Source organism: Crocodylus siamensis, chromosome 1 (assembly GCF_052110815.1).
Source record: "Crocodylus siamensis isolate JL-2025a chromosome 1, ASM5211081v1, whole genome shotgun sequence".
In the NCBI taxonomy this organism is placed as follows: Eukaryota; Metazoa; Chordata; order Crocodylia; family Crocodylidae; genus Crocodylus; species Crocodylus siamensis.
Window position 1 is genome coordinate 147,408,238 of NC_143395.1, and position 22,783 is coordinate 147,431,020.

Sequence of the window (22,783 nt, forward strand, 5' to 3'; positions counted from 1 at the left end):
ATATTAACTACTTCAGAATCCATTCTAGTTCTCCTGTGTGAACTAGGCAAAAGGCCCCAGGCGAGGGGTCTGGCCTGCAGAGCCATTTTATTCATCTCATGGAGATAGAGGGGCTTTGGCAGTGTTTCTGAAGTGGGGAGAGGGTGGCAGGAAAGAAACTTCACCTGTACAGTGCAACGATGTTTAGCGGACTTGGGAGAAACAGTGACTTGAGCTCTGATTTTGGCTGTGGCAGTATTACAGACCAGGTTGGAAGTGGTTTGTGATGAGCTAGGCTCCATTAAAGCAGTCCTTGTTGCAAAAGGTATCGCAGACTCCTGCCTTAGGCAGAAGAAAATAAAACTTGTTTTATTTATTGTTTTAAGAGACTGACACTTTAAACCATAGCTTATTTGGCATTGCCTTGGCAGTGTTTTTAAAGGCTGAGCAAAAAGTTGGCAATGTGAAAAAGCCACTCTTTATTTGGCATGTGTGTTCCTCGTATAGATTAAGTCATATCTTTGTCTTCCTCTGCCTGCCCATCTGATAAATCATGGGATAGTTCAATAGATTCCTCTCGGTTACACATCAACAAAAGTGTTACTAAGATTCTAGTGGCAGTCTTCACATCTGTACAGAGGTATATGCCTGAATAACATCTGTGAGGTCAGGAATACAGGTAGTGATAGGCAGCTGCTGCCAGCCATGAAGCCTGGGCTGCTCCCAGCAGGCGGCTGTGTGGCTGCATGCCAAGCTGACAAGAATAAGATTGACTTAAGGTAACTTTAAGAATGTAGGTCTGGGCGCTAGAAATACTACTTTATTTCAAATGAATTGCATTTGTTATACAGTCATTGGCTGTATCTATGTTGACAAAATTAAGTTATTTTCTAACCCATTTATGTCATTGATAGCAAGTGCTCTCGTAGCAGCAGTGTTTTAGACATTTTCCTCTTTTGGGATTTTTGCCACTTTCAGCCTGTCCTTTGTTTTGGGACCAAGCTTCTGAAAAATAAGCTTAAGTAATAACCAGATCATTGGTGCACTAATGCAGTGCTTAAATCTTCTGTAGTCATGTTGAGAAAAACAAAAAAACAAAAATCTTTAACTGTTTAGCAAATTGTGGCATACGCTAATTTTAAAGTCTTTCCTTTACAGTTTCCAGAGTGTGGTTTCTTTGGCATGTATGACAAAATTCTGCTCTTTCGCCATGACCTGAACTCGGAAAATATTTTGCAGCGGATTACATCAGCAGAAGAGATTCATGAAGGAGACCTTGTTGAGGTAGTCCTCTCTGGTAAGCTTCTGAATCAGTATCAGACAGTGCATGGAACATTTTATTGGAAACATTTTTAAGATAATCTTAAAAGATTCGTAAGTGGTAGGAAGTGTGACTTGGGGCTAACAAGGACTTCAGCTGTAAAATGAGAGTATATAGATTGGAGGCAACTGAGAAGGAGAGAGAGCTGGGTGTAATGGTCTGTTGTGGGATGACCACAACCTACCTACCAAAATGATGTAGCTGGGAAATAAGCTAACACTATTCTACTATATATTAGGCTGAGATGTATTCAGTAGAGACTTGTAGAGTCTATACCAGGGGTCAGCAACCCCTGGCATGTGTGCTGAGCACGGTATCCAAGGCCATTTTGCTAGGTACGCCACTGCCAGCCTGCTGCTCTAGGCAGCTGCTGCCAGCCATGAAGCCTGGGCTGCTCCCAGCAGGCGGCTGTGTGGCTGCATGCCCTGCTGCAAGTATACAGGGCTCTGTGGTTGGCAGCAGCTACCCAGAGCCTGGGCTGGCTGCAGCCAGGAGGCTGCAAACGTCTGCTCTGGTATTAGCTCTATACCGGCGGGTGCATGTGTGTTGGAGCAGACGGTGGGGGAGGGGCCTGAGGCAGCGCAACCCCGGCTTCTCCCCTGCTGCTGGCACAGAGCTGATGACTGGGCTCCAGAGCCTGGTGCAGCTTTTTGTAGCCAGCCTGGGCTCTGGGCAGGTTCAGCGGGCAGGCTACAAACAGCTGTGTCAGGCTCCACAGCCCTGGCATCAGCTCCATGCTGGTGGCAACTGCATGTGCACCTCAGAGTGGACAGTGGGAGGGCTGTGCTGCCTCAGGCCCTATCCCCACTGTCTGCTTTGAGGTGCACATGTACCCGCTGGTATGGAGCTGATGCGGAAGCCTGGAGCAGCTGTTTGCAGCCTCCTGGCTGCCACCGGCACAGGCTCTGGGAGCTGCTGCCAGCCACAGAGCCCAGGGCTTGCAGCTGAGCCTGCCTGACTCCCACCTGCTCTGAACCCAGCCCCACCACTGGGATGAGGCTGATGCTGCTCCTTGCCAGGAGCATCGCACCTTTTGCAGGCTTAGCTGTGCGGGGTGAGTGGGTGGGTGGTTGGGCTGATGGGCAGGCTCTGGGGAAGCACTGCAGCCTGGGGGCTGGCTCCCTGGGGAAGCACAGGGGCTCTGGTGGGACCAGGACATTGTTGGGTTGGACTTTGTCCAGTGGCCCAGGAGCCTGGCTCCATGTGCCCATGTAGCTGGTTCTGTGTGTTTGTCTGCCTCTGTCTGGTTCTGTGTGTCTGTGTGCCCATACATGTCTGTTCTGAGTGTATTCTGGTTCTCTGTTTGTGCACGTGGTTCTCTGTGTGCGTATGTCTGGTTTTCTTTCTGTTCTCCTTTTTCTTTCTCTCTCTCTGTCTCTCTCTAGTATTTGTCTCTTTTTTTTTCTCTCTCTCTCTCATTGCAACGTGCTCAACAAAAAAGGAATACGCAACAACAAAGGCAACATTTATGATTAGTAAATATACTAATATGCAGTGCATCTTGCCATGTACTCACCCCCCCACCATTTTGTTTTTCTGGCATGCCAGCACTCTGTCACCTTCCAAGGTAGACATTGTAGTTTTTTTCAGCACTCTGGCCAAAAAAATGTTGCCTACCCGTGGTCTGTACAAAGTAAGGTATTGTTATGACCTCATTTAGGATGCAGTGTACAGTTCTAGTAGTGGTTGTTCAAAAAAAGATTAACTTAAACTGGAACAGGTACAGAGAGAGACACTGAAGTGGTTAAGGGAAAGATGATAACAGGGGTCATTTAGTTTAACAGAACAGATTGAGAATGCATAGGATTACTTTTTACAAATATACTTCTGGGGCAGGTATTAGGAAGAAGTAGTATTTAGGCTAAAAACAATGCCTGTATAAGATCAAAGGGCTGCAAAAAGGTTTTGAAAAAGACAGATTTGAAAATTAAAAGACTTCTAACTTCAGAAGAGTGGCATTTTGGAATGGTTTTCCAAGCACATTAGTTGGGTCAAAGGTTATGAATTGTTTTTAAGTTCAAACTTAATTAAGTATATGGAAGGGGTGGCATGACAGGATAGAGAGTTTGTGTTAGTTTGTTAGCTAGTGTGATATGTGGAATCTGATATTTGCAATTCTGACATTTGGGGCATAGAAGTTGCTTTTTCAGTACGACAGCTGCTGGGCAATGCTGTGTTCCAGGACTTTTGCTCGTTGCCTGCAAGGGACAAAAGATTGGCTGTCCTATAACTCTCACCTTCCTATCTCAGCCTTTAGGCCTCTGGTAGTCCACTAATCAACACTCCAAGTCTTCTTATTACTAGTCATGGCCTCCAGTCTCCTCCATAGCCATGATCATGCCTTGTGGGTATGAATGATCAACAACAAAAATCAGGGGTGCTCAACTTCTTTGCCAGGGAGGCTTCCTGTTGGTCTGGAAAATTGGCAGCAGGGGAACGGTGGCAATTAATATTGCCACCACTCCCCCACTGCCAGATTTCCAAGCCCCATGCAGATGGATTGGTCCTGGCTGGGCCCTGCAGAGGGATCAGGTCTGCAGACCGAATCTGGCTCACAGATGGACCTGGCATTGCTCATACAGCCTTGTGGGCCAAAAAGGTTAGGCACCACTGACACAAACCAAATATAAACTCTAAATTGCTTATCTGTTAAGCAGTCCCTTTACTTTAACGTCTCCTGGGTTTCCTTCTCTTTAGGGTGTGTGAGCTCTTGCCCTTCAAGTTTTGTCGAGCTTTTTCTCTTCAGGGCACACAGAGTCCTGTTCCTGCCCAGACTGCAGCTCCTGCCCCTGAGCCTGGCGTGTATGTGCCTTTTGCTCACTTGACCTGGGCTTCCTTAACAGGGACCAGTAGTTTCCTATTAGCCTAATTGGCCTGATTAAGGGGCCTTCTGCTCTCCTCTGCTGCAGTCCTGCCTCCCTCAATCAGTTGCCTTTGGCTTGGTCCTTGCAACCTGCTATTTACACGCTGGGGGCTGCAGCTCTTTTAATTCTGCACCCTGGTGCCACCCTTGATGGCAGGGCTTGGGCAGCACTTCTCATGGTGCTCTGGGATCTGGCAGCTGCTCCTCCCCAAAAAACCTCTGGACCTAGCAGGGATCCCTCTGCAGTTAGAATCAGTCTATATTCACAAAAAGGTCTTATTAAAGGAACTGTACCCCTCTTTGTTATGGGGTCAGGGCCCTAGTACAGTTCCTAATTTGAGGTTTCTGCTCCTCTGCTCAGGGTCAATAGCGATTGCCAGATTTAGGGTCAGGAAGCAATTTTTCCCCAACTCATGGGCAAGAAATACAGGCAAACTGGCCTTCCTCTATAGCAGTTGTTCTGAAACCTTTTTGCGGACCACTTGAAAATTGCTGAGCGTCTTGGCAGACCACTTAATACAGTTTTTTTTTCTGCAAATCAAAGCACACAACTCATATTTTAATATCAGTAGTCTTGCCTTACAAGTACATATATTCTCGATTTGTTCTGCAACCTTTCTACGGACCACCTGAATGGAGCTTGCGGACTAGCAGTGGTCTACGGACCACAGTTTGAAAACCTCTGCTCTGTAGAATGGAGTATGTTCCTCTTGTTGAGATCTGAGCCTGTGTAGATCAATTGCGTCTCTGTCATTATAGTGCTAAGTTACTTGCAGTGGCCTCATCTCCCCTGCTTTTTACCTGTGGCGTGTTGTAGGTGTTTTTGGTTTCATCTTGGGGTTGTGTAAAGGTTTAGAATGGATAATTTTTAGGGGAAGCTTTGGGTAAATGTTTTCCAGTGAACACAGGGAAGTAGACTCAGTGGCCTGGGAGATGCCTTTCAGCCCTATGTTTTTATAGGGGAAACAAAAGTTACACTGGACTGGCTGGACTCATTTGAGTACAGTCTTTTCTCCCGCCCAGGCGGGGAGTCGGACTTGAAGATCTACAAGGTCCCTTCCAACCCTACTTCTATGATTCTATGAAAAGTCCTGAACAGTTGTGGTTAGTATTGTACGGATTCACAAAACATGAAATATTGGTCTTTGATCTAAAACTTGCTGGAATCGTTTAAAAGATGGATACAGACCTTATGATTGGTGTTGGTGATAGAAATAGAAGCTAGCTTTATTAGCTTTGTAGTGTAGTAAGTGTAGCCTTTCTCACTAGAGGGTGCGGGTGTGTGGCAGTGGTGATTCAGTGTCCCCAGTAGTACCTCAGTTTAACAAAATGGTATAGAAAAGCTGGATTTATTTATACCCATAAGGATCAGAGCCACAAGCTGGAACCCAGCATGGAAACCTGATAACAGAATTATTTCAGTGAAACTTAAATTTCCAAGTCCAAACAGTCTTAAGGACTTTTCAGGGTGAGAATCTGCACCTTGTGCACAGCCTAAGCTGTTCCAGATGGCACAAAGACTTCCACTGCACAAAGACCTCCATAATTACACTGGTTGCACTAACTTCTGCAGCCTTTTAGCAACTTGGGCCCTGCTCTATAGCAGCAGTCAGTTTCTTTCTCTGTGGGGAAGTCCATCCTTCTCCCAGCTGCACTTAGACCAGGCGTGTCCACTATCTCCCAGGGCCTTTTTCAGTGGTGCTTGGAGCATACCTGGGGATAAGGCCTGCTCCAGCCATACTGGCTCTAATGCCCTCCCCATGCTTTACTGCTTCCCTTCCTGCTTACCCTCAAAGCAGCCTGGGGGTTGTAGTTCAATCCATCATTCCCTGCTTTTCATTTTCATGGGCTTTTTGTAGCCCTGTCCTCCCTCATATTACCTGGTGGCAACTTCCTGCCAGCTCCCAGGGCAGGTTGGGATCTGTAGTTCAACCCCACTCCCTGGGTCTGGTTTTCCTGGGCCTGGAGTGGGCGCACCCTTCTTATCTTAACCTTTGGCAACCCTGGGATGCGGGTTACATAAGAAATTGGGGTTTTTTTGTTTTTGTTTTGATTTTTTGACTCTCAGAACTAAGTGCTAAACCAAGCCAAAATAGCTTTCCTAGGATTTAATCCATTGCAGAGTTAGGTTTGTAACTCTGGTTGGTAAAATGCTCTCTTCTGTGTCTTGGAATTGGGTTTTGCGACTGCATGGAGGGCTCAAAGCACACTTTTACAAGTTGTGTGGCTGTTGTTTATTTTGGACTGACCTTTTTCTTGTACTGCTGGTCAACAACACTTGGAAACCACTATACAATCATGAAAACCTCTTCCAACCATAGAAAAGTAGGGTTGGAAGAGACCTAGTGAGATCATTTAGTCTATCCCCTGCCTAAGGCAGGATCATCCTTGTCAAAAATATCACAGACAAGTTTTTGCCTGCTCTTAAAAATTTCCAAGGGTTGAGGTAGCCTCTAAAGGTAATCTTTTCCAATTCGTAACCATCCCCCATAGAGAGAAACTTCTTGCTAATTCCCAGCCTAAATTTCCCTTGCTTCAGTTTGACTAGTACTCCTGTAGTCACAGAGAAGTCCTATCACCATTCTCTCCATGTAACCACCCTTCAGATATTTGAAGTCAGGTATCAAATTCCTCCTCTTTTCTCCAGACTAATAATCCCTGTTCTTTGACGCTTTTATGTACTTTCTGTTCAATTGTTCTGTATAGTTTAATGTGCATACTGTACAAGCTGTTTGGGTTGGTGTGTCCACTTGAATCTCCAAGTGAAGCTGGGCCTGCTTGTTACTGTTGGCTTCTAATGGTCTTCCTATTGATTGAATAAGCATGTGTGACACACATGCATGTATTTGTTGGGTTTTGAAATGCAAGGCCTAGGGGTCTAAACATTATAATACCAGCAAGTTCATGTATGTAAACAAGGGGTATAGGGAGGTAGGAGTAAGATAACTGAGGCTCAGAAGAACCACACAAGGGAGGATTGATTGCCTAATATTGGAACCTGGTTAGATTTAAGTAGGGAAATGCGAGCTCCATTGATTGGTGTACTCTTTAATTTGTCTCAAACTGTGAATGCATTTTCTAGGAACCATATGTCATCACAGAGCAGAGCTTTCTTGTTCTTGGAAGTTCAGACTGGTGGCCTAATTTCTTTCATCTAAATGGAAGGGTACCAAAGATAGCAAGATCTGGTCTAGTATTGTACTGTTGCTTACAATTCTCCATATATATAGTTTCAAGTTAACTTCGTAGAATCATAGAATCAATGAGTTGGAAGGGACCTAGACAGATCATCTAGTCCGATCCCCGCCATGGGCAGGAAGGAGCACTGGGGGTGGCAGGGGTCATAAAACCCCAGCCAGGTGCCTATCCAGTCTCCTCTTGAAGATTTCCAGGGAAGGTGAGAGCACCACCTCTCTGGGAAGCCTATTCCAGGCTCTGGCCACCCTTACAGTGAAGTAGTTCTTCATAATATCTAACCTAAACCTATCCTCCCTCAGCTTGTGGCCATTGTTCCTGGGGACTCCAAGGGGGCCCTGGTGAACAGACTTTCCCTGAGTCCTTGCTGCTGGCCCCTGATAAGGTTGTAGGCAGCCACAAGATCCCCCCCTCAGTCTCCTCTTGCGGAGACTGAAGAGATTCAGGTCCCTCAGCCTCTCCTCATAGGGCTGGCCATGGAGGCCTTCAACCATAGGAGTGGCCTCCTCTGGACCCTCTCCAGGTTCCCCACATCCTTCTTGAAGTGTGGCACCCAGAACTGGACACAGTACTCCTTGAATTAGTTTTCTGGTAAATGGTTTGTGAGGTGCTCTATTCAGTGTTTAGTAGCACTTTATTTCATTAAAGATTCTTGATTTTTTTTTTTTTTTTTAATTTTTCCCCCCCCTTCATTCATATTTTGAAACTCCAGAAAAAAAACAGGTTAATATTAAGAATTCTATAGTAACCATACCCTTTATCAGCATTAAATATAATGTAGTAGCTGGTAATGTTTATTCCTCAAGGTTTTACTGTCTTAGAAATTCCAACAGACTTTTTTTTTAATTAAAAAAAATGGCTAAAAACTGTGTGCATCTGAACGTGTAATCTTCCAAATATGCTCTATGGGATTTGGGGTGTAATTTTGGTATCTAAACAGCTCAGTGGTGTCCTCTTGAAACTGCTGTTTTTTCTAAAACAGTACTATGTCTAGTAAATCTTCATTAATCTTGCAATAAAAATGACTTACTGCAATTTTTTTAAAGCTTTAGCTACAGTTGAAGATTTCCAGATTCGTCCTCACGCGCTTTATGTGCATTCCTACAAGGCCCCTACTTTTTGTGACTATTGTGGAGAGATGCTTTGGGGCTTGGTACGACAAGGATTAAAATGTGAAGGTAAGTTAAATGTTAACTTTTGTTAACACGTGAAGTACGTGATCCTAGCTTCTGCCTTAGCAGCAAGTTATTGGAAAAGCAAACTTTTGGATGTGGCGGGAGATATTGGATATTGTGTTTTATACATTTAATTTGTTGGCCCAGTATGAGTTTAGCTTCTGTAAAATAGCACAGTCTAGTACTTGAAGCAAGACGCAATGGACTTTGTCAGGAAATGTGAGCTCTCTCTTGGCTCTGATACAGACTGTGTATGACCTTGGGCATATCACGTAATTTTTCTGTGCCTTTCCCACCTGATGAAAAACAATCATAGCTTTTAACATTTGATGTACAGGGGTGTTGTAAATTAAGTTTAAGATCCTTGCTTCAGCTTGTCTTAATTTACAGAGCATCCCAAATGGGAGTCCCTTTCCATACAGTCTTTGTCCAGCTGGATTGTGGAATATACTGCAGCCTGCTTTCAGCAGGCTGGTGTCCAGGTACTAGAAACCCAGCATTTCCTGTCAGTTGACTTCCTCTTTACTCCTGTGGCCCCAGCAGAGCCAAGAGAGCCTCCCAGCAGGAAGAAAAGTGAGGAAGATCAACAACCATATAACGTCTTAAAGACCCTGTTTTTTAGGTATTTACGAATGTCAGGCAGGATCATTGGAAATTAGTATTCAGACAAATGGTGTATGTTTTTTAGTACAAAAGAAGATTCTGCTGTAAATTATATTAAGAAGAAATACAGTGTGCTCCCTATTGTGTTATAAGAAATCTAAACAAGATGTTGTGTTTCTGTCTTTTTAATATTCTTGGATTATTTTCCTTCTCTTTCAACTGCTTTTTAAATAATAAATACTGGACTCTTAATTTTTTTTTTCTTAATTATTTTACCTAAAGAGAGGCTTCTCTTTCATCGTTTTTTCAAACTGACACTTTCAGGCTGTGGGTTAAACTACCATAAACGATGTGCCTTCAAGATCCCAAACAACTGTAGCGGAGTGAGAAAGAGGCGTTTGTCTAATGTTTCTTTACCAAGCACTGGGCTTTCCGTTCCAAGACCAGCGCAAACTGAATACACGGCCTCTGCTACTGAAGAGGTATGTAATAGAAAGTGAAAACAAAGTAGACTTAGAATAAAATAATACGGAGTTAAATTCATCAAATTTCTGGGAACTAGAAACAACTTTAAATTGACTTAGAATGAGAAAAACTAGTTCAGATTAACCATTTCAATCAGTACTTTTTCGTTTTTAAGTTGCTAAGTCTTTTATACTCTGACGATTGAGGATAATTCTGTATTATTACTGGCATTGTGAAAAACGAAACTGAAAGTGGATTTCAACTTTTATGTATAATTTTACCATTAGTGTGTCATTCACAGAGCTATTTACTCTTTTTAAAAACCTTGGGTTAGAAGATAAAATACAGTGCTTTCTCTGTGATACAGATTTAGTCTGTAATTACTGTATCACTATATAACATGGTACAAATTGTACGTTTCTGAGAGAAATGTTACTGATAGCCTGTTAAACTTTCCAGAGAGAATTATTCAGCAATAAACCCAGAACGATACAAAAAACAAAAATAACCAAAATGCTCCCTCCTCCCTCTCACTTCAAACTCTTGTAGAGAGTAAAATCAATAGAATAGAGCATTTTTGTAGTTGTCCACAGTCATCGTCCTCCTTAAGGGAAAATGAGAAGTGAAACTCTGGTATTGCATTCCTAACATACCTAAAAAGATTAAAGGACACATTATTTTATTAAATCAGTAAAATCATCAGTGACAGATGAGCACAGTTTAACCAACATTGGGCTAATTTCTAATGATCTAAATATTAATTTACTGTTGAGTTGGTTGCCGTTTATATAACTGTATAAAGAATGATATTTTTCTGTTGCAGGTGTAAAGTTTCAGTTATAATCAACCAGGGCTTAGCCCCCTAAGTTTTTGTCCTATTTCTTTTTTAACATATAATTCTAGAATATATGGGTTTTCTTCTGTATTAACAATTTGAAACCCACAGAGGCATCTCAGCCCTTCCAGAACTGTTTGGTAAAGCTGTTGCTTCCCTGAGTGAGTGATTGGGCTCCATTCTGAGAAAATTAAACTTCAGTGGAGAGACTTTACTTTGTTAGCTGAGGATCTGATCCAAAGTATTTTAAGCAAAATAGTTTTCTGGTCTTAATGTTGGATGTTATTTTCATTGTTGAGTTTGGTATTGTACATAAATGGAGATGCATTTTCTTACCCAAACAAACTTAAATGATAAATTGTATAGAAAGTTCAGTTTAAGAACAGGTTTTTTGGCCAGTGACAGGTAGGTCCAGCCTTAGATCAGTGAAGACCACTATAAATCATTGAAAATCTCGGCAGATGTTTGTTTGAATGAAGATGCAATAGTCAGCATTTTTCCACCCTGTATCATAGTTGCATTTATTTTTTTCATCCATATTCAATGCATCTATTTAGTGCATCTTAGATTCTAAGAAGGTTTTACTCATAGCAGCTGTTATGGGATTTGTAATCTCTCTGTCAGTAGGTCCTCCCTCATTCCTTCACACACCACTATTTCTCTTGTGCTTTCTCCCCACACTTCCCCCCCCCCGCCCTCTTCCCAACCCTCCCCTGCCAAACCCAAGTTTTTGGTATTTTATTTTCCTAAATGATACAGCTGGGGCAGTGGTAAGATACTGAATCTTTTGTTATGGTTTCCAAAACTATAAATTTATCTTTATTTGTTTTATTCTTTTAGTCCAGGCATATACAGTGTTTTCTGCTTTGATGTCTAAAGCTAATAGTGTGGTGTGGTGGCTGTCTACTTAGGTTGATTGCCGCTAGTACTTTACATTCTAAGTAGACAGTCATCACACCACACTATTAGCTTTAGACATCAAAGCAGAAAACACTGATTTAAAATGAAATTTCACTATATATAGTGGCCTGAGCCTCAGTCGCCACCTGCACTGCAGAGCATGGAGCCCACCTCCCCCTCTCTCATGTGCGGCATGGCTGGAGTGGAGACTGTTGCAGGGGGATGGATGTGGGCTTCCCCACCCTGCTGCCCTACCCCTGGGGCCTCAGTGGCCCAGCATGTGGGACCTGGTGCAGCAGGGCAGTGTGGGGTGGGGAAGCTTGTCTTGCTGCTGCAAACTACACTGCCTTGATGAGGAGCCCCTTGCCTACTGGGCAGCAGTGGGGGCAACGGCACAGAATTGTGCCCCTTGCTGCTGCCAGGCAGGCAGAGGGTGCTTCAACAGGGTGATGTGCGTTCATGGCAGTGAGCTTCCCTGCCCTGTCCAATGGGGAACAGAAAATCTGGATCCCTGCTTCTCAATCTCATGCTTTCTTTATGCTATCAGTGATTTTTGTTAGGCTGTCTAAGGAAAATATTTAAAGAAGATTTGCATGTTCAGTTTCTGAAGCAAACTTTGTTGAAAAATCACATTTAAATGTGGCATGTTCTTATGGAATCTTATGTGCCTCTTACTTCAGCGCTGCTGCCCAGAACCCAGTAAAAGGATTCCTTCTTGGAGTGGCCGTCCAATATGGATGGAAAAGATGGTGCTTTGCAGAGTGAAAGTTCCACATACCTTTGCTGTTCATTCTTACACTCGTCCCACCATATGCCAGTACTGCAAACGCCTGCTCAAGGGCCTTTTTCGCCAAGGAATGCAGTGTAAAGGTAGAAGTTTATTATTCTATGGTGGTAAAATTAATTCTTGTTAAAGTTACAATATTTAACTGTTTTTAAAAATATCTACCTAGAACCACAGTACTATTTGAACAGTTTTGTGACTATTTAAGATAATTACAGTTTTATTCAGCAAGTTCTATTAAGTGCATATATAATGCATATAGGCGTGTAGGTTGTAGCCGTGTTGGTCTGAGGACATAGGCAGACAAGGTTCTGTGGATGAATATGATATTTTTTTTATTAAACTAACTTAAATAGTTGGAAAAAAAAATTTTCTTGGCAAGCTTTCAGGTTTAAAAACCCTCCGTCAGGCTGAGGAAGCTTCTGCAGCTAGTGTGTGCTCTTCCTGGATGGAATTAATAGGAAAGAAGCCCAAAGGACTTCCGGTCTACTTCTGGGTCCATGGCTAAGCCTGCGGGGGACCCTTTCGCGCTTGCCTCCCCCTACCCCCCAGCTTGGGGATCAGCCACACGGGGACCCTGGCTGCCCCCCCAGACCCAGAAGGCACCAGTTGCTGGGGCGGGGGGGGGGGGGGGGTCCTCCACACACTGCAGCAGACCTGGAAGTGCCTCTGGTCCACCTCCAGGTCCACCGCTGAGCGTGTTGGAGACCCTTTCATGCTCCTGCGGGATGTTCCATCTGCCCCACCATCTCAGTGTTCATGAGCTGCCTGGTACCTTGAGGTATGAAGAAAAAACACAAAGCTGTATCTATGTCTGAATCGTTGAATCTTTCTGAATCTATTTGAAGGGTTCCGATTTGATTCAGAGAGATTTAACAGTCTCCGGATTCAATTTGGATCCGAAGATTCGGCCGTTGAATTGGGCCAAATCTCCACTAAATCAAATCAGCGACCGGAGCTTCGCACAGCCCTGCTGTTCAGTACCTTTCAGCTGTGTGCCTTGCCTTGGAATGTAGCTTAACATCTCCATCCCATTATTTATATTCCTATTATTATATTTTCATATCTTTGTTTATATCACCATCATGCTTAATATATGGCATGTTGCCTTGTTTTTCTCTGTCTCTGAATTAACAGAATGCCAAGCAGGGTTTACTCAAAGTAGTGAATTTCATAGATTTCGTAGACATTAGGGCTGGAAGGGACCTTGGAAGATCATCAAGTCCAGCCTCTCACCCAAAGGACGGGAAGTCAGCTGGGGTCATAGGATCCCAGCAAGATAAGCATCCAATTTGCTCTTGAAGGTGTTCCGTATAGGTGCTTGAACCACCTCTGATGGCAGGCTGTTCAAGACCTTGGGGGCTCGGACAGTAAAGAAATTCTTCCTTATGTCCAGCCTGAAATGGTCTTGGAGTAGTTTAACGCTGTTCGACCTTGTCATCCCTTGGGGTGCTCTGGTGAACAAATATTCCCCCAGATCCTGGTGTTCACCCCTAGTAAACTTATAGGTGGCCATCAGATCACCCCTGAGCCTGCGCTTTTCCAGGCTAAAGTGCCCCATGGCTCTCAGCCTGTCATCGTAAGGTCTGTTTTCCTGTCCTCTGATCATATGCGTGGCTCTTCTCTGGACTCTCAAGCTTCTCCACATTGTTTTTGAATTGTGGAGCCCAAAACTGGACGCAGTACTCCAGCTGCGGCCTCACCAAGGCCGAGTACAAGGGGAGAGTGATGTCCTGGGATTTGCTTGAGAAGCATCTATGGATGCAAGCCGGTGTTTTGGTTGCTCTACTAGCCGCAGCATTGCATTACAGGCTCATGTTCATCTTGTGGTCAATGATGACCCCCAAGTCTCTTTCTTCCATAGTGCTAGCCAGTGTAGCACTGCCGAGCCTATAAGGATGCTGCAGGTTTTTCTTCCCAAGGTGGAGAACCTTGCATTTTTTCAGTGTTAAACACCATCAGGTTCTCATCCACCCATTTGTTGAGCCTGTCCAGGTCAGCCTGGATCACCCGCCTCTCTTCTGGTGTGGATGCTTTGCCCTAAAGTTTGGTGTCATCGGCGAACTATGCCAGTCCGCTCCTGACTCCAATGTCCACATCATTAATGAAGATGTTGAGCAATATGGGTCCAAGGACAGAGCCTTGGAGGACCCCACTGGTCACAGGGCACCATGATGAGTGACTGCCATCAATTAAAACCCTCTGGGTCTGACTACGGAGCCAATTTCCCAGCCAGCGGATCATGGTGGACCCAAGGCCACAATTGGCCAGTTTTGCCAAGAGGTGATCGTGGGATACCAGATCGAAGGCTTTTTTGAAGTCAAGATATATGACATCAATCTCTTCTCCCTTGTCCAGGTGATAGGTCACCTGGTTGTAGAAGGAAATGAGATCGGTCAAGCAAGACCTACCCACAACAAACCTGTGCTGGCTATCCCTCAGGATGTTGGTGTCGGCCAGTCTGTTAAGGATGGCCTCTTTAATAAATTTTTCTAAGATCTTCCCCAGGATACAAGTCAGGCTGATTGGTCTACAGTTAGCCAGATCCACTTTCCTCCCTTTCTTGAAGATAGGCACCACATTGGCCTTCTCCCAGACTTCGGGTACTACACCAGAGCGCCACGAGTTTTCAAAGATCTGTGCCAGGGGCTGGGCTATGATGCTCTCCAGCTCCTTGAGTACCCCGAGGCATAGGTTCTCAGGGCCGGCTGACTTGAAGGTATCCAGCTTCTCAAGATGTTCCTTCACGAGGTCAGCATTTATGGAGGGTAGGGGATCTCCCCCGACCCGGACCTCCCTGTCCCGTAGCGGGCATGGGCGTCTCATGGGACTGAAAGACCGATGCAAAGTACCTATTTATTAGGTTGGCTTTTTCCTGGGCGTCAGTTGCCAGTTCCCCCATCTGGTTTAGCAGGGGTCCAGCGTTGCCCTTGCTTTTCCTCCGGCTCCCCACATATCTGAAAAAGGACTTTTTGTTGTCCTTGATGCTTGAAGTTAGTTGGAGTTCAGTCACAGCTTTGGCTTTCCTGGTTTGCTCCCTGCAGGACCGGACCAGTGCAGAATAATCCTCCTTGGAGAGGAATCCTGTCCTCCATCCTTTGTAGGCTTTTCTTTTTAGCCTTAGGAGGTCTCCTAGGTCCCTGGAGAGCCGGGGGGCTGCTGTGCCCTCTTGCTGCCTTTCCTTCGAGATGGAATAGACTTAGCTTGTGCACTGAGGATCGCTCCCTTGAGGAGCAGCCACCCTTCTTGAACTCCCCTCTCCCTGGGGTCATGGTCCCTTAGGGCTTGACTGACAAGCCTCCTGAGCTTGTCAGAGTCGGCTTTTCTGAAGTCAGGGACTTCCTTGTTGCTGACTGACTTGCCAGCTTTATGGCGGATGGTGAAGGTGATCAGCTCGTGGTTGCTGTCACCCAGTTTCCCATTGATCACTAGGTCGCCGATTAGGTCATCCCCTGTAGCCAGTACCAGGTCGAGTAGCGCTTTGCCTCTTGTTGGCCTGTAGACTTCTTGAGTCAGGTAGAGATCATCCACGCATGAGTAGGTTTTGAACCACAGAAACAAAACAAAATATGCTAGAGTGAGTTAAAGAAATTATCAAAGTAAATAGGGCTTTTGCCAGTAAGTGACACTGTACCTGAAATATGACAGTGTTGGATGTGTGCAGTAAATTAGTGGAGTCAGCCCCCAAATACATTGAAAGATGTTGCCAATAACTCATAGATGATTACAAAGTTTTGGATTAATTGTTTTACCAAAAGACCTAAACAGGTTTGGAAGCTGACAGCGGAATCCAGGGGAATGCCTCAGTAGGCTGCAAGTCACATATCCTCTTGCTTGCTGTCCTGACCTCTTGAATCTTTAATTCTTGGCTGTCTAGAGACCCAAGTGTAACAAGAGTATACCAGCAGCCTAGCCTAACCCATGGGCTTATGACTTAGAATACTGTCCTATGAAGTGAGAGGTGTGGGTTCAGTTGTCTGTGGCCTGAGTGGGGCCTGGAATCCAAGTCTCCTACTTCTTGGGCGAGTGTTCTAATCATTTGGCTATTGTGCAAAATCTGTGTGGGGCCTACTTTTTCTCCACCCCTCAGCTTCAGGCAGTTGTTTGTCAAGATTTTTGCTATCTAAGGAATTAGGATGATTTTATGCATTTCCCAGATAGAAGAAGGATTGTTGTATGATTAGGTGCTGGTGAGGCATTTAGGTAGTCATTCTGACTTGCTTCTGTGCATATGCTATTCCAAGACTAATTGCTTAGGGATTTTTCAGGCCAAAATGGAGATGCATAATGAAAAGGGTGAGGCTTAATGGAGTGATTCCCAAACTCTGCCGGATTGCAGACTACCAATTTCCACAACACAGAGAGGCTGACAGTGGTGCCCTCACTCATTTGTTCGCTTTCAGCGTATTGTGAAATATATTGGGGGTGCGTGCTCAAAAATTTTTACTGATAGGGGTGTGCGATTTAAAAAAGTTTGGAGACTACTAATCTAGATGACCAGGTATGGTCATCTAAGTCCCAAAAATGCCACTTTCACACAGGTTAGCACTCTGTTCCTGTAACAGTCATATGCATATGAGTGGCTACATATACTCCTAGAAAAATAATGCTAATGTATGTAAGTGGCATTAAAAACTGTGCGAATCACTTTGACATCTTAAAGATAGATGAGAATCTGAGCCCTTTCCAATCTGTTGGACTCTTTGATCAGCCTCTGGGCCTCTGAACCTCCAGTAAAGCATTTGTATCCTTCAGTACCACCAAAATTCCTACTTGGATTCTAAGCAAACCACTGGGAGTCCTGGGGTATAGCTGTGCTGTTAGACCAACATGTCTTAGCAGGGCTAACCCTCAGCCTTTCCTACTTGCATGCTCCAGATCTGAAAATGAAGTTGGAGACGACTATCCCAGAGGTGCTGAAGTCAAACATGCAGGAAACCAAGGTCTCAGCAGCGGCTTGGAGCAGCTCCCTGTTGTTGTATCTCTAGTTTGAAGCATGCAGGAGCAGTGAATGGGCTAGGTTTAGGGCTATCCTTGATTAAGACACTGTTGCCACTATGTAGACATGCTCTTAATTTCTTTGGTTTATATTGGGATTTTTTTTAATGTCTTCAGTGCTCTACTTCCAAACGTTCATAACTAAGAAAGTGACGAAAATTTGCAAATTTGACTGAAAACAGCCTAGAGAAAAGGGGAAATGATCAGTTTGCACAGACGTGATCACCCTAGGCACTCAGACTGTTAAAGAGGTTGGTGGTCAGGTTCCAGAATCTAGCTACTTAATTTAAAAAGTAGGACACTGGTGTTTCTCTTAAGTCTGAATAAGAGTACCTTGCTTCAGGTGGGCAGGAGCAACAGAAAAGGGCCAAATTGTTGGTTCGTGCATCGTCTCAGAGATAATAGGGAAACTTTTAGCAAGGCCTGGTGTTACTGGAGAGTCATGGTAGGATAGCATTGTAAACTAGAAAATGATGCGATGAAATACTGAGTTCCAGAATAGTGTTGTGGCTGCCACAACTGTAGGGACAGATATTTAGACCCATAGCAGTACTTCGAACAAAAGCTATGGAGGGGGACCAACTTTGATCCCATAGCATTTAGTAGCAAGGGAGGGGGGGGACTGAGTGGAGAAAAAAGAACGAAAGACTTAAAATACAGCAGGAAAGAAACTAAATGAGGATATGAATATACAAATTGAGACAGAGAAGAAGAAAGGAACAGTATATTTTCTGGAAGGAAAAGATTGAAAGATTGAAAAGATGTTGTTAGATGTCAGCATGTGATTAAACTGCGTGGTGGTAATTCACGTATCTTGAGGTCAGGAATCATTTTGCCATGAGCTTGCTGATGCTGCCTTTTGGCTTTTATGCTATGATTAAAATCTAGCCCAAAACCAATGAATATCTTGTGAAATCAGTGAATAATAGATATTTCACAGGTTCCTTCTGAATACAAATTCAACTATAATAATATAATATTAATCTGTGTTTTTCCATTTCAGATTGTAGATTTAACTGTCACAAACGTTGTGCTTCTAAAGTACCTAGAGACTGTCTTGGAGAAGTGGTTTTCAATGGAGGTAGGAAAAAAATATTTTCACGTAGTGACATATCTCTGGAGACTTGACAAAATATGCAGGCTTTGTTACTGCCTGGTCTTTTCATCTCTGAATATTTTAAAGATAAATTCCTTCTTTTTGTTACTTTTTGTTTTTTAAGGAAAATTTGTACCTATGAGGTAATTGATTTAAGGTTTTTCATTGTAATACTAATTTTAAATTCAAATTCTTGGCGAACTCAATACACTTTGAGCTTTCTCTTGAAGTCTGGAGTTAAGAGAGGTTTTTGTGCAAAAAAATGAATTAAAATTGTGCTCAGTCTGCTTACTGTTTACCATGAAGGATGAAAACAACTGCTTTTTCTCATTGGGCATGTCTGCCCGTGCACTTTACTGCACAGTAGACTAATTTACTGTGCAGTAAAGCATTACTGTCTACACATGTGCGGCAATTAGGCCGGTATAGACTAATTTACTGTGCCGTTGGATAGTCCTGTCTTACACAAGTACTATCTGACAGGACAGTAAATTACTGTGCTTAAATGCATGTGTGGGTGATGATGGGGATGGCTGGGGCATGAGGGTGCTTCAGTGTTGGCCTCGCTGGCAGGCAGCCCCCACACATCCTCCCGTCCCAGCCAGATGCTCTGCAGCACGTGGAGACCTGTTGAAGCAGCTAGCCCAGGGCTGCTTCTGTGGGGCTCCATGTGCTCTGGAGTGGCTGGCTGTGCTCTGTTGCACCTGCTTTTTTGCAAGCCACCCCAAACCTTTCCCAAAATACCCCTCATCTATGTGGGTGGGAGGTTAGGTGGCACTAGGTGTAGCCATAGAAATTCTCCACTGGCTGTCTCAAGTCACTGTAATTTGGTACCAGCACATAAGCGAGTGGCACAAAAAGACCTTAATAAACAAGTGAATTGAACCCCAAGACTTTTTGTATGGTTCTTTTATGAGAACTGTTTTGTCTGTGACCCCCTCACTCTGCTTGATTTGATGTATTTGTAAGCTTCACTTTACAAATGTTAATTCTTTGTGCATAATTAATAAAGAGTTTGAGAATTTTAAAATATATTTTCATTTTATTTTTATCTATGGATTGATAATTTTTTGCCTTTTTGGACTGTGTTTTTTGTTGCTTTTCACTTGCTTAAAATAATCCTATTTTGTTGCTAGAACCTGCAAGTCCTGGCCAAGATTTGGATATGCCAATGGAAGTTGACAGCAGTGAAATGAACAGTGATGGCAGTCGAGGTTTGGATGATGTAGAAGAACCCTCTCCCCCAGAGGACAAAATGTTTTTTATGGACCCATCTGATCTTGATGTAGATAAAGATGAAGAAGCTGTCAAAACTATCAGGTAAACAGCAGCCTGATTAGTTACTGACTCACTTTAACTCAGTGCTGTTAAGTAAGGCCTCAGATGAAAAACAATGCCTTTGCATAATTCAGTGTTTGTTATGGCTAGCCAAATATTTTAATTTGGATAATTTTACAAAACATTTCTAGTCTCAAGTAAAGCTGAAAACAAAGTTAATTAAAAGCGTAAAAATGATGCAGACTTTTTTTTAGCAATAGAAGCTATCAAAACAGAAGCGAATCTCCATATTGAAAAATGGTTAAAACTACAGCTTAGTTAATGGACAATGCCATGCTAACCAAGATCTTCATGCCTATTTTATGCTGCTGACGTGGACTAAATTCATTCTTACTATAAATACATGAGTTATATAGAGGATGAGTTTAGTAATCATATTTGAATTATTTGTGAACTAGACTAATGAAAGTGATATTTTTAGTTTTTGAAGTTTTGGTTTTGACCAGTAAATATGTCTTAGGTGGTAGGGTATTGTTAGCATGCAAGGCAAAATTTGTTAGCATGTGCATATTTTGTAGGGCTTGCATCAGGTCATTGTTTGCCTTGTTTCTTTTTTCAAGTTTAACTTTTACTTTCTACATAAATTGAATAACATCAACCTCATTCTCTTAAACCATGTTTACAACCATTCCTGTCAGTCTTACAGCCACTTTCAGAGATGGGAGCTCTGAGGTAGACAAATTTTATTGGTGTCTTATCTAAAATTGCTTTTGGCTTATGTCACACTTAAGTAGGTTCATTGTTTGAATAGAATAGCATGGAATAGAATAATAATATAGGCCAGGGCTGTCCAGTTGGTGGTCTGCATGGAGACCCCAAGGGATGAACTGTAGCCCCTGGACTCCTGGCCCAGATGCTGCTCCCCCTCTTTGCTCTGTTGTAGCTGTTGCCAGAGAGTGTGGGCTTTCCATCCCCCCCCTCCAGCTTCAGCTGCCTGCCTCTCCCCCTGGGAGTAGGGCAGAGTGATATGGCCCACTGGGCTGAGGGAGCCAGTGGCTGGAGGGCCTGAACTCGGGGACCCTATGCCTCATCTATGCATTGGTGCAATGCAGTGGAAGTTCCTTCCTGCCTGGTGGGATTGCACTATGTATTATGTCCACATGCACTGGAGGTCTGCATATCTGTGGCTTATCTGCACATTAGAGCCATAGGGCACTGGGAGCTTGCATGGTGTGTCAGGGGCCTGTGTGGCAAGGCACGTTGGGCTTCCACATGGTGCAGCAGCATAAAGTAGAGGGGGTCTTCTGGTCTGGTATGTGGTCTGCATGGTTACATGGTTGGGGATGCAAGTGGCCTCCAGCCGCTTAGAAGTTAGACAGCTCTGATATAGCATTAATGGCATTACTGTAATTTTAGTGAAGGTAGATAGGGGAAAACATTCAGTTGATATTTCTCTTAATAAGAGAGCCTTATTTCTTTAATCATTTTCATTTTAGTCAATTGTGCCTTATCTTGCATCTTATTATAAGATGCATGTTTACATCTTATAAGTGGCATAACATTTGCACTGGGGAAGCTAATAGGAACTTTTTGATGCCTACTTGGACCCCCAAATCCTCTCATTCATTGGATACTCATTAAAGGGATGCCACTACTGTATACTTTTTAATGTAGAGGTTGACCTTTACCTATCAAAACATAGCATGTTTAGATGAGAAAAGATGCGTCTTCCTAAGCACGGGTGAATTATATTTCAGTAGTGATATATTTTTACATCTTAACTATTTAATTATATCATAAATACTTCTTTAACGTAGTCCATCAACAAGCAACAATATTCCATTAATGAGGGTTGTACAGTCAATCAAGCATACAAAAAGGAAGAGCAGTACAATGGTAAAGGAAGGATGGATGGTTCACTATACCAGCAGAGACAACCTGGTCAGTAATTCGAGTTTCCTTATGTATTTCAAAGATCACTTGTTTAAATTTAATAAATGAATTTTCTTTCTATTTAAAATGTAGAGATGTTCTTATTTTATTTCATTTCATTTGATATATTTATTTTTTTGTATTTATTTACAAGAACACAATAGCCAGAAAGTTATAGTGGTGAGACTCTAGAGTTCCCAAAACGCTTATTCTGGTAATTCAACTGTATTTTTGTCTTGTTTTCTATTCCCTAGAAGTTTCTAAATTGCCTTATTTTAACTACATATTTAAAATATACTTAAAGAAAATCCTATTATTCTAATATAAATTGTGTATATGAAGTTGTTTACTTGTTTCATCCCTTTTTTATTCAGCAGTTACATTTTTGTATTTATGTGCAAGTGGCACCACTGTAACCAGCAATATCCACCATACAGACATATTAAAATTATGATCAGTGAAACAGATTAGTTAACAATGATCAATATGCATGTGAACTTAAAGAATTATAATTCCATAGTAATGTAGGTTATTCTACTACTCATTTGCTAGATGAACCTACTCAACTTCATCCAGCAAATGAAGCAGCCATCTCGTTTGATTTCCATTGGCAGTATGTACCGTGAAGCTTCTGTAAAAATTTAAATGTCTGGAAACTGAAATTTTAGCCATTGCATTTTTGCCTTATGATATTCTGCTATGTGTCTTGTAGCGAAAGAGACATTACTGGAGACTGGACAGCAAATGCCTCACGCTATTTCAAAATGAATCTGGAACAAAGTATTATAAAGTAAGTTATAATACACTCTGGTTTTCCAAGATACTTTACAAACACTGGGTTGTAAAGTGTTTGCAGCACGCTAATGAAAATTTACTATTCCTGTTTTGCAGATCAGAGCTGAGGCAGAAAAGTTAAATGAGTTGTCAAAGGTCAGAGATAAGAAGAGTCAGTACTAGCACCTCAAAAATTAACACTTATCCCTCAGTTATTTTAGTTGTTTACTGTTAAAAATCTTGTTAAGAAAATGTAGTACTCTGAACAGTTTATCTGAACAATATTTTGGAGAGTTTAACAAGGCAAGAAGTTAGCTAAAGGCTAGGATTTTTCTCCTACCATAGATGTTGACTGTAAAGTTTTTGTGCCCATATGTTTATTTTAAAGTTCCTGAGCAAAAAAATCGCAGTTGTAAAGCTGGGAGGAACATCTAAGCAAGATTAGCAAATGTCATCTTTGTAGTTATACCATGTTGTGTAGCCCTTTAATAATGGAGGCTTAAAAATAAGTTTAGCATGGCATTAATATAGTCGTGTATTTTGTGGTAAGGTACTTGAAATGTCTCTAATTAAAATATAAACAAA

The 22,783-nt window shown here is 42.8% G+C and overlaps 1 protein-coding gene across 2 annotated transcripts in view; it reads left to right on the plus strand.

Annotated features, from left to right (window-relative positions):
• PRKD3 (protein kinase D3) overlaps positions 1 to 22,783 on the plus strand; it is a 64,463-nt gene that overhangs the window by 20,619 nt on the left and 21,061 nt on the right. The window contains exons 3-10 of one of the 2 annotated variants that reach the window (XM_090045087.1): positions 1,138 to 1,276; positions 8,405 to 8,536; positions 9,461 to 9,618; positions 12,017 to 12,206; positions 18,122 to 18,199; positions 19,351 to 19,534; positions 21,310 to 21,433; positions 22,137 to 22,214. In XM_090045087.1, coding sequence (XP_089901213.1) covers positions 1,138 to 1,276; positions 8,405 to 8,536; positions 9,461 to 9,618; positions 12,017 to 12,206; positions 18,122 to 18,199; positions 19,351 to 19,534; positions 21,310 to 21,433; positions 22,137 to 22,214 — 1,083 coding nt within the window. The remainder of the gene's footprint in view (positions 1 to 1,137; positions 1,277 to 8,404; positions 8,537 to 9,460; positions 9,619 to 12,016; positions 12,207 to 18,121; positions 18,200 to 19,350; positions 19,535 to 21,309; positions 21,434 to 22,136; positions 22,215 to 22,783) is intronic. The other variant, XM_090045096.1, reaches the window with a different exon arrangement.